General features: G+C 41.6%; 1 protein-coding gene across 1 annotated transcript in view; it reads right to left on the reverse strand.

The window, feature by feature from the left end:
* LOC308280042 (receptor tyrosine-protein kinase erbB-4-like) overlaps positions 1-12,984 on the reverse strand; it is a 789,750-nt gene that overhangs the window by 370,877 nt on the left and 405,889 nt on the right. The window contains 2 exon segments of the mRNA XM_080720298.1: positions 7,504-7,617; positions 9,965-10,106. Of these exon segments, the coding sequence (XP_080576424.1) occupies positions 7,504-7,617; positions 9,965-10,106 (256 nt within the window).

Here is a 12,984-nt window from a genome sequence, read left to right on the forward strand (position 1 = left end):
AGGACGCACACACACACACACAGGCACACACACACACACACACACACACACACACACACACACACACACACACACACACACACACACACACACACACACACACACACACACACACACACACACACACACACACACACACACACACACACACACGTTATTGTACAATAAAAATGTGGCTTCTGGCAGGGACTTTCGGTATGAAACAGTTTTGTAGATACAGATAAAGTAGGTCATAAACAAATCTCAGCTAAAATATACTTATAAGACATGTTTATGCTTGATTGCCACTATACCTTTTTTATACCCCTGTTATACATGGAAATAACATCTGTCTCTGGGTCATTGGCATACGCCTGCTTTACACAATATAATATATGGAAATAACATTTTTCTTTGGGTCACTGACAAGGCCACAGCCCTCTCTCTCCATCCATACCGCTCAGATTCTCTTGATGACTCGGGGGATAAGAAAGCAAGCCAATCGGTGCCCAATCCCTTATACATCTAATGAATTCATTACATGTGCATTAATTACACTTGCGGGAGGCCAGCGCGAGCCAAATGTTTCTGACAGAGGCTCGGGGGGAGGGGAGGGAGGGGAGGGTGATGAATAGGGCTGGCATTAGCGGGCGTAACCGCTTTTTGATAGTGATTTATACCAGCCAATTCCATATCTGAAATGTTAATTTGTTATCATTTCCCCACAGTTCCTTGGGCTATCCCTCATTACCCCGCCCCCCGCAGCGTGACGGTGTAATCAAGAGATCGACCAATCGATGGACGGTGCCACGGGCCCGCCGGCCTGACTGTGAGAGGGAAAGAGAGAGAGGGGGAGGGGGGTTTCCATCCCTACCCTGTAGGGGTGCTAAAATATGTACTCTAACGTCAATGGGGTGGGTGGTGGTAGGTAAACATACTGGCAGATAGATGGGTCCCACCCTTTTTTACAGTACACTAATAAGACAAAATAAGACATAATAAAGCCATAATTAAGAAATAATGTGTTGGTAATTAGAACTTATAATGTTTTATTAGACAAGAACAAAGACAGAATAAGACAGAATAAAGGATGATGTTTTATTACCCCTTGAATGAAACGTAACATATCAGGGTCCCAACAAACTCTAATAAGTCCTATAAGACCAATCAGGGTCTTAACAAAGTCTACTTATTTAACATTAGGCTTCATTAGAAAATAATGTGCTCTAATTACAAACAAATTAGCACTCATTATCACAGAATTGTACTGTAAAAACTAATCAACGACAAGGTAATTAGAACTTATCATTTTTATTAGACAGAAACAAAGACAGAATAAAGCCATAATAAGGATGGTGTTATTAACCCTTGAATGAAACGTAACAAATCAGGGTCATAACAAACTCTTCTTATTTAACATTAGGCTTCATTACAAAATAATGTGCTCTAATTACAAACAAATTAGCACTCATTATCACAGAATTGTACTGTAAAAACTAATCAACGACAAGGTAATTAGAATTTATTAGACAGAAACAAGACAGAATAAGACAGAATAAGGATGATGTTATTACCACTCAAATGAAACGTAATAAATCAAGGTCCTAACAAACTCTTCTTATTTAACATTAGGCTTCATTACAAAATAATGTGCTCTAATTACAAACAAATTAGCACTCATTATCACAGAATTGTACTGTAAAAACTAATCAACGACAAGGTAATTAGAATTTATTAGACAGAAACAAGACAGAATAAGACTAAGACAGAATAAGAATAAGGATGATGTTATTATATGAACAATGGCCGAACTCTCCACCAGGGGGAGCTCCTGAGCACATTGTTCCCTGCCTGCTGCAGAAGAAGAGAGGAGGAAGCCAGCAGCAGAGCAGAGAGCTCCATATGTTTTTCTAAGAGAGTGTTTTGACACATGTTCCAAAGCTTTAAAAGCTGATTCTGAGGCAACTAAATGTGATTAACCTTACAGACATTGAGTAAATGATTTTCTATGTTACTGTATGCTGCCAGATGACCTGAGAGTACTGTTTCCTTTTCTTTTGATGAATAATCTCTGGTGAGTGTAATTGTCTTTTTTGTGCCTTTCTTAACAAGGGTGCTAAGCTAACTGTTAGCATGAAGCTGCATACTAACAGTTAGCTTAGCACCCTTGTTAAGAAAGACACACTCACCAGAGATTCTTCATCAAAAGAAAAGGAAACGGTACTCTCAGGTCATCTGGCAGCATACAGTAACATAGAAAATCATTTACTCAATGTCTGTAAGGTTGATCACATTTAGTTGCCTCAGAATCAGCTTTTAAAGCTTTGGAACATGTGTCAAAACACTCTCTTAGAAAAACATATGGAGCTATCTGCTCTGCTGCTGGCTTCCTCCTCTCTTCTTCTGCAGCAGGCAGGGAAAAAATGTGCTCAGGAGCTCCCCCTGGTGGAGAGTTCGGCCATTGTTCATATAATAACATCATCCTTATTCGGTCTTATTCTGTCTTGTTTCTGTCTAATAAATTCTAATTACCTTGTTGTTGATTAGTTTTTACAGTACAATTCTGTGATAATGAGTGCTAATTTGTTTGTAATTAGAGCACATTATTTTGTAATGAAGCCTAATGTTAAATAAGAAGAGTTTGTTAGGACCTTGATTTATTACGTTTCATTTGAGTGGTAATAACATCATCCTTATTATGGCTTTATTCTGTCTTTGTTTCTGTCTAATAAAAATTATAAGTTCTAATTACCTTGTCGTTGATTAGTTTTTACAGTACAATTCTGTGATAATGAGTGCTAATTTGTTTGTAATTAGAGCACATTATTTTCTAATGAAGCCTAATGTTAAATAAGTAGACTTTGTTAGGACCCTGATTGGTCTTATAGGACTTATTAGAGTTTGTTGGGACCCTGATATGTTACGCTTCATTCAAGGGGTAATAAAACATCATCCTTATTGTGGCTTTATTCTGTCTTATTCTGTCTTTGTTCTTGTCTAATAAAACATTATAAGTTCTAATTACCAACACATTATTTCTTAATTATGGCTTTATTATGTCTTATTTTGTCTTATTAGTGTACTGTAAAAAAGGGTGGGACCGATAGATGCAGGGTGCTCTGGGGGCATGCCCCTGCTTTTGATATGTTTAATAATGGCACAGTTTAACAACTTAATTAAACATGTACTATGTTAATGTATGTATTCTCTCTCTCCCTCTCTCTCTCTCTCTCTCTCTCGATAGATCGATCTATGAAAATGATGGATCAATGAAAGATGTTTCAATTGATCGATCAATAGACAGATAAGGTATATAGATTGATTGTTATAGAATAACTCTCATATAGAGCAGTGAAATCATGACGTTACTCGCTCATCCCCCGGTTCACGGAAGTAATTTCTCAATGGAGAATAACACTGGGTCATCTTAAAATCGTCTCATATAAGCATTGTGGTCCAAAAATAAACAAACGGTTTGCACGATATTGTCGGGGAGGTGTCTCTGTATGGTTCATGATAGTCAGTCACTCATATTTGATAAAGCCTGTTTCTAGAGAAAATGTAACTAATTCGGCGACAGCAACATTAGCGTTTTCTCACCATCAGTTGATTCTTCATATCCATATGAGTCAAACCACTTAGATCATTTGATTATGTTTGGAACACAGTTCTTATATGCCGCGATATGAAAAAGGTCTATGGGTATTCAGAATTCACTGCTCTATTGTGTGGCATTGGTTTGCATGTCGATATGTTCAGCAGTGGAGGGAGGCTCATTGTCAACATCTGTGCAACAGTGGCTCTGCCCCCCCGAGCCAACATAAATTAGATTTGTCTAAAGCCTTTCAAGTCATTCCTATCTATTATCACCACTTTTTAATGATGCGCTATTACACCAAATTGCTCTGCAAAGGGTCTCACACGTTAATGTCGCCCGGTTGATGTCCATTACAGCTTGTGGCAATAAACTGATGAGCAGCTTTTATTTTATTATTTAAATCCTTTAGAATTGACTCCCCGTCTGCCTTCATCAGCTGAGATTTGACTGTGCTGTGCTGTGTGTGGTGTGGCTTCACCGAGTCGCGTACGCGTCTTTATTGTAAACGATTGCAATTAAGGCATTTAGCAGATGCTCTTAGACAGAATGTCTTACAAGTGCCAGATCGGAGTAAATGTCACTTAAGTAGAGTGCAAAGAGAACATTGCAGTGCCTCAGAGAGACCAGGATACCAGGTAAACATTTGTGGTTAAGAGAGAACAAATCTAAACAGCAACGACAACGTGTGAACAAGTAGTCAGCATAGAACAACACTAGCATACTATCTATAGAAAGAGGGTGACAAGTAGGGCAGGGATCTTCAACAGGGGGTCCGCGACCCCTAGGGGGTCCGCGGAGGTACTGCAGGGGGTCCGCGAAATTATTGCTTGATAAAAAAAAAATCCCAAAAAGATTTTCTTTTTGCCATTTTCCACATTTATGTTGAAAAATAAATCATGATTCTATCCATTTTGAATAGCTTGAATACATGATTACTATGCAATTGACAGATTGTTGATATTATTGACATTTGTTCTCAGTTAATAAGTAGTATGTTTAGAAATGGTAGTGGTACGGCCCACCCTGCTCGCTGTAAAATGGTGTGACCAGAGAACAACCCCCCCCCCCCACCCCCACCCACCCTACGAGGTGGTAGGGGGTTCCTGCTCCATCTCCCCATCAGTTTGGGGGTCCCCGGCCTGAAAACGTTGAAGACCCCTGAAGTAGGGGATACGCAAGCACATGAAAAAAGGCATCGGGGTGCCCACTGGCCTACTGGTCCAGGCGCATACCCACTTAGGCATTGCCACATAGGCATGCGTGCCTGGCGGCGGCGCCGGTTCGATTCCCGATCCGGACGACCTTTGTCGCGTGTCACTCCCCATCTTTCCCCTCATTTCCTGCCAGTCTACTGTCCTATCAATAAAGGCATAAAAGCCCCCCACCCCAAAAAAAAGGGCATCAAGAAGCAGTGGTGTAAAGTAAATAAGTACATTTAGTTAAGTATTGTACTTCAGTACAAGTTTGAGATAATTGTACTTTACTTTTTCCAATATTTTTACTCCACCACATCTTGGATCCAAATATTGTATGTACTTTTACTCCACTACAATTATTTGAAACCTTTAGTTACTAGTTACTTTGCAGATATAAATTATAATATTCTAAAACATACATGAGCCACTTTAGGCCTATTTTATACCTAGGCTGTTTGAAAATAAACGATCAACAAGCTCACAACGCATTGTGGCACGTTGTGAGCTTGTAGATCTGCTATTTCCAACATTTTGTACTCGGTACTTTAAGTACATTTTGATATCAATATTTTTGTACTTTTACTCAAGTACAGTTTGAATTTTGGTCTTTAACAGAGTATTTCTACATTGCAGTATTGATACTTTTACTCAAAGGGGAGAACCACCCATTTTCAATATTGAACTATGCTAAATCAATCCTCCAGTTCTAGGTAACACAAGGTATATTAATGACATAGTTCAATATTGAAAATGGGTGGTTCTCCCCTTTAAGTAAAACAGCACCTTTTCCACCACTGTCAAGAAGGGATAAGCCAGCGTATCAAAGAAGGTGACAGGGAGGGATAAGAGGAGAGAGAGCAGTGCTAAACCACCTCTGCAGACCCTGTAACCGTTCAAACAAAAGCTGTGACTCAGAAAGCCTTCGACGAGGAAACAGCGCTGTGTGACATGTACAAGAGTGCGTAGACGCCAGAGCTAAAGCTTTTCTCTTGTGATTTCGTCATGCGCTGAGCCAGTGCAGTGCCACTCACTCTCTCCGGTACATTCCAGACAGCAGACGGCTACAGAACGCTGAGTGGATATATTGAGAGCGATAAAAATAGTTTTACGTATTACAGCGTGTCTCGCGCCCGCCCTTCTTTTCACAGAGTGCAAGGTGACGTGCTTAAGCACACGTTTGAGGTACTTGATGTAACCGCTACAGCCCTATTTTATACTTCAGCTGTTTGAAAATAATTTACGTTTGGCACTTCAAGTATATTCTTATGCCATAACTTTTGCACTTTTACTCAAGTAACATTTTTCACAAGGGACTTATTGTAACATGTAACAGCATCTCTACAATATAGTATTGAAGCAAAAAGAAATCTCTCCCAACACCGATGCTGAGTGGATATCGTCGTTGTCGGGTGGAAACCTTGTATCTCCAAGTTTCAAATTTGTCCGTTCTTTCGCAAAGCAAAGCCCTGCTTCATCATACAAGACCGTCGCACAAAAGTAGTGAAAACGGCCGATCTACGAGCACACAACGCCTCACGGTGCGAGGCGTTGTGTGCTCGTAGATCGGCTGTTTCCACTTGTTTAAATCATTTTTTAAATGATAAATTCAAAAGAACGGTTTTGGACATACAAGGTATCCACCCGACAACGACGATACACTGTATTGAGAGTGATAAAAATAGTTTAGGTTTTCCGGTATATTCCATGGTGTCTCTGGGAGAGTGCGAGGTGATGTTGTCCTTGTGCGGCTACGTTGTCAGTACTGTATTGTGTGCAGGTCATCAGCTGAGCTCTGCACCAGTGTCAGCAAGACAAATTCCTGCACATTTATTGCACCCCATGATCCTGTCTCCTTCCGTCAATAAATCTGAGGCAGCGCCGGTTGTTTTTTTCCCCCTCTCTCTCTCTCTCTCTCTCTCCTCCGATGAAATACACTAACTTTATTTTCTGTCCATATAGTTTATTATTTTTCTCTCTTTCCTTTTGGTACTTTATTATTTCATTATCTTTACTTTGCACATGGGGGTTATTCGGTACAATCGCGGCCTTTTCGCCTTCCGCTTCGCTCGAACGCGTTGGCGCTTGAGTGTCTCTTTGCCCAAGGGCACCTTTATAGCTGTGTAGTAGTTTAGACGCATTGCAGAGAATTTCCTCATTCTCTTTCTCTCAGCCCGCGGGCCAAGAGAGAGTCGACCCGGCCGACCTTTTCCGGTAATGTTTGTGCTCCTCCCTGACCTTATTTGGGCTGCCCCCAGCCGCACAGGTGCCCAGGGACGTGCTGGCCATTGGGAAAAGCGGGACAACTCCCGAACGGCCGGTTCATTCCCGGCCGGTCCAGGCCGGCCATTAGGAAAAAATTAAACTGTTTGCACAAAAGTAAAAATTCAACCGTTTGCACAAAAGTAGTGAAAACAGCCGATCTACAAGCACACAGCGAGGCGTTGTGTGCTTGTAGATCTGCTGTTTTCACTAGTTGAAATCATTTTTTAAATGATAAATAGGCTACAAAACAAACGGTTTTGGACATACAAGGTTTCCACCCGACAACGACGAAATATAACTACCTTAATGTAATTGGCCCACTGGCTTGTCACTTGTCATGATTTGAAATGGCAAATGTTTGAGTAGCAGCAGCTACTATATCTCTCTCTATAGCGCGCAATGAGGGCCTCTCCAATTCTTTTTCTCTGGCTGAATCCGGGGCCCAGCACGTCCCTGCTGGTGCCTCACCTTTGGGACAGATGTCTGTGCAGGGGATGCACATCTTGATGCGGTTCTCCTCCACTTCCATCTTGTTGCTGGGACAGGCTCGCACGCAAGAGCTGTGGTCCACCACGAAGTTGTCTGACATGGGAACAGAGATTCAGAGGTCAGGTCACATTGACACAGGCATTCTCCCCGATGGTAAAAGAATGAATCTAAAGCAGGGGTCTTCAACGTTTTCAGGCCAAGGACTCCTTAGTTGAGCGAGAGATGAAGCAGGGACCCCCACAACCTGTTCATAGATTCCATATAGTTTCATTGTTTGACAGCACAATCGTTATAGTGTATTTTGGATTCATGTCAATTTGTGTTATCAGATATTTAACCACTTGAACCGTCAATACTTAAAAACGTCACCTTTCACTCTGTATTTAGTCTGCTCTTTTTCCCCTCTACACCAAAGCTCTTTGCCAAAAATAGCTGATCTACAAGCTCACAACGCCTCGCGCTATGAGCTTGTAGATCTGCTATTTTTTGGCTAAAGTTCTCCGAATATGGATGCCAGGGTTCAAGTGGTTAATATTAAATTAAAAGTTTCTATCACACAAAGATTTTTGGAGGACCCCCTGTAGTAACTCTGAGGACCCTCTAGTGGTTCTCTGACCCCCTGTTGAAGACCCCTGATCTAAAGAATTATGAAATCTATAAGAGTGCCAAATGGACTTTGTAAGACAGAAAGGTGTTTTCTTTTGCATTCATATTCCACCAGGGTTTTGTTTAGGGCTGCGAATCTTCACATATCACACATTCTTTTAACTTGTGCAAACACAACATCATATTTAATAAATTATCGTAATAAAACAAAAACATAATACAAAATCATAACATTAAAATAATAAAAATCATCATATCTAATAAATAATATCTATAAAAAAATAGATTTTTGGAAAATGAGAATCTGTATCTTACCATGTTGGAAACACGATTTGAATTTGAATCGATTTTTTCCTGCACCCCTAGTTTTGTTTATACCTTTCCTTATTTTTGAGAGCCACCTGTTGATTGTCAATTGAACTGCCACCTGTGTCTGGTCTCACTGATGTGTGTACAGTACATGGACTTCTCTCTCACCCTGATGAAAGCTTTTGTGGATGAAACGTGGGTGACCGTATCACCTCCTTTCAGACATCAAAAGAACTCTGCATTAGCTCCTGTCTTTTTTCCATGGGTAGGCCTATGTGCACGTAATGGATTGCATTTTATAGCGCTTTTCTAAGCAAGTTGCGAACTCAAAGCACTCTACAATGGTCCATTCATTCATACGTTGGGAAGCGAAGCGGCGAACAGTCAACGCCAGCGTCCTCACATCCCACATTCACTCGAATAGGCTCTATGCACAGCAGCCATTTTGGAGAGAAGTTGGATGGGCTTCTCACTTCCTTCAGGTGTTACCAATAATACTAATGAAGGGCCCTGTTCCATTCTGCTCAAACAGAGTCAGGGTGCTGAGATATTGTGCATGTTGACTCACTAGAAACACTCTGTTACACCAAACCCTCATGGTTCCTTGGGGGTTTCAAATGACCCCTTAGAAGGTGTTACTCTTGAGAGTGTTCAAATATGGAACCAAATGCAGCCGTAAAAGGTTTGAGAACCACTGTGCAACATGAAATGGAACAGAGCCTTCATTAGTATCATTGGTAACACCTTTGAAGGAAGTGAGAAGACCATCCCCCTTGGGATAATAAAGGTATCTATCTATCTATCTATCTATCTATCTATCTATCTATCTATCTATCCAACTTCTCTCCAAAATGGCTGCTGTGCATAGAGCCTATTGGAACCGGCGAGCTAACACCATTGGAGTAGCACATAGCATGCACGCTCTTCTTGCAGGTGGCTGCATGGCATGCATGCGCACCAGCGCTAGCAAAGTTTGATTTAGTTTTAGTCATAGTCTTTTGCATTTTTTTCATTTAGTTTTAGTCATATTTTAGTCATCTGAAAAGTTGTAGTTTGGTTTATTCGACTAAATATCATATGATTTTAGTCGACTAAAGCTACAGTTGATATCAGTCGACTAAAATGTATTTTGCCGGGCTTTGATGCTGTCGTAACGCCCTGATATTATACTTGTTTGCCTGCTGAAAATAGACGATCTACAAGCTCACAACGCGCCGCGCTGCAACACGTTGGGATTTTGTAGATCTGCTATTTTTCAGAGAACAGCAGCCGAGCGCAACCGAACATAAAATTACTACTGGATCTCGTCTCCACTAGTCCCTCCTTGACCTTTTAGTCTATAGTTTTTATTTGTTGACAAATGTGTCAATATATTTTATTTAGTATTAGTTTTAGTCATCATAACTTGGTTTTTATTTAGTTTTCGTATGTGAAAAAAGGTTGTTGTCGTAGTTTTAGTCGACGAAATCAACACAAGAAGAGCTTCTTCTCCCCAGCACAGCAGAGTTCAGTGAGTGTCACTTACGTGGGCATTTCTTGACGCAGAAGGCTCCATAGGTGTACTTGGCCCTGGGGTTGTGCTCCAGCTGAAAAGAGGTGGGGTTGTACACGAAAGGCTGCGGACACTGGGTCACGCACGCCCCGCTGTCGTTGAAGTTAGTGCAGGCCTGTGGGGCAGGGACGTGCAGAGAATGTTAAGAGAGGCAGAGGCTGAAATCTCTAATTTTTGGTGAAAATATCGAAAATAGCAGACCTCCAAGCTCGTTGTGAGCTCGGCTATTTTCGGTGCTTGATACCACACTGAACTAGGCATAATCAAGTCAATGCTGGAGATGTGGTGTAACGGCATGGATTTCTACACAGAGACGGCAATTCTTCAACATAAGATGCTGCATTCGAGAGTTTGGACAAGGCAATTCTCTTAAATGCTGCCTTCAGGTATGGCATGGAAAGAGGGCATTTGCATTTCTTTCACCATAGTAAAAACTGCATTCATGGTCTACTCTGGAGAGGGCACTTTTTTTACAGACAGATAAAAGGGCAGGGGATCAAGCCCCCTTTGACGTCTATGTGTGCACGTGCCTGCTGAGGGGGACAGCAAACAACAACAACAGCCCACACGGTCAGCCATGTTGGAAGGCACCACCGGGTGCCATTACGGAAGGGGGTGCGGAGGTGAGCGCCGGTCGAGGGGGGGTTTTGTCATCATGAGCGAGCGAGTTATTAAGCCGCTTGGGCCTAGAATTATTGAATGCTTTAACTATTGAAAAATAGCAGATATACAAGCTCACAGCGCGGCACCGAGTGCCGCGCTGCGAGCTTGTAGATCTGCTATTTTTGAAAAATCATGAAGATTTGTGCAAACCAATGAATATATATATATTTTTTTAAAGCGAACATTTGTAACTCAAATATTTGCTTTTTGGGGGGTCCTTGATACAATATTTTGAGATGGGGGTCCATGGCCAAATACATAATTATCATTTTGGGGGTCCTGAAAATGTTTGAAATCCGCCGACAGAAACATATCTTTAAAAAAAAAAACATAGACGGATTCAGAAGACGCTTATAGAATCGGGTCAAAATATTCAAAGAATTGCACACATTTTTTTCAAGATCTTTCAAAAATAGCAGATCTACAAGCTCGCAGTGCGGCACTCGGTGCCGCACTGTGAGCTTGTATGTCTGCTATTTTTCTTAATAGCTAAAGCATAAAATTCGTACCCGGTCTAAATGCCTTAAGGCGGCATTTCATTTTTAATTCCCCGTCGTGACACTGGAGCGCTCGCCCGTGTCCCTCACCACCGCACAGCGGGGCGAGAGTAGAAATTGGAGCCATTGATCCAAAGCCCTGATCTAAATGGAGAAACGTTTCCCGCTCATAAACGGTCCTGGGCTGGGCGAGGGCCCTGCGACGGCTGTCACTAATTGAATTGGATGAGGACCGCGTCTGTGAGTTACAACAACAATATCATCCCGGTTCGTCTGAGGCTAGTGTGGGGAAGAAGTACTCAGATTCTTTTTTCTTTACTTAAGTAAAAGTATCAATGCCACAATGTAGAAACGAATGTAGAAGTTACGAGTGAAAGGAGGCAAGCAATCCAAGTTTTTTTGGGAGGCTTTTATGCCTTTAGTGCAGGGTTATACTCAACTTGAGATGTCTCAGGGCCACTAGCAAGGGCCGCAAGCTAAAAATGACTTATAATGTCTTATTTTGGGCAATTATTTTGTAACACGCTACAAGAGTAGTCTAAAAAAAAAACTGCCACATTTCCATCTATAAGGCCGAACCTCTCAAAAAGATTGTCGTGAAATGATTAGTGATGAAATGACGAAGTTTCTTCTTTTGGAACAAATAAAATAGCAAAAAAAGTCTTGTATAAAACAAGACAAAAACAGTTTCCTACAGTAGGTGTTTTGGAGAGAAACTGAAAGATGACATGAGAAATTATTTGTCCACAATGAAAGTAGACAAAATATATTTTTATTGGTATGACCATGACGGGCCGCATAGACATGCTACAGGGGCCGCATGTGGACCACGGGCCGCAGGTTGATTAGTGCTGCTTTAGTGATACAGATACAGTAGGCTGATAGGAAATGGGGGAGAGAGATGGGGAGTGACAAGCAGCAAAGGCTGTTGGGATCGGGACTCGAACCCGCAACACGCTGTCAGGCCACACTGAGCCCATAGGTGCCTGGACCGCTGTGCCATTGACGTTTTTGTAAACCCCTGATACACGTAGCAATTCTTTCATCAATATCAACCAGCAATGACCAGAGGCGTCAATTGGGTATGGCCACTGGCAGCGTCATTGGATTCATCTTTTTGTGCCTTCAGGCGTGCAAGACACCAGTCATGTTGCCATACCTTATCAACAGGCATGAATTCATTTTAGGAAGTACATTTTATTTGTTCCCCTTTAGCCAAGGTATGGCAGTTGCATACCAATTGACGCCTCTGGTCGTTGCTGGTTGATATTGATGAAAAAATCGCTACGTGTATCAGGGGCTAAAAGTACAAAAGTATTTGCATCACTGGTATGTATAAAATAGGTTATGTAGTTAATGTGTAATGTTATGTAATAATATCGGCAAAGTAAACTTGTCACTAAAGTTGTCAAATATCATAATTCTAGGGTGGTAAAGAAACGTACAATTCTACTTTCTCCCACTGGTAGGGGTTAGGGCAGGGTTGGGGAGGCGGGTATACGTACGAGTTTGTCACAGGATAATTACTCGAGGACTAATTGGACACTAATTGGAACGGTGAATCACCAATTTGCTCGGCGACGGGACGAGCGGCCGCCCAGCTTTTACGAGCCTCTCTTTAAACGACAAATAATTCATCAGCCGGTAAATAACGTGGAAAATGTCCATATAGCGGGGCCAGATAGCAAACAGATGTTAGCGAGGAGATGCGGGAGATATGTGTACTCACGAAAGAAAGGGAAGAAAGAGATACGTATATATATATATATATATATCGCAGCCCCAGCCTGAAGCCTCAATAAGTCTAGTATCTCCCTCGTTCCATAGGGATAT

Source organism: Nannobrachium achirus, assembly GCF_963921795.1.
Source record: "Nannobrachium achirus genome assembly, chromosome: 24".
Classification (NCBI taxonomy): Eukaryota; Metazoa; Chordata; class Actinopteri; order Myctophiformes; family Myctophidae; genus Nannobrachium; species Nannobrachium achirus.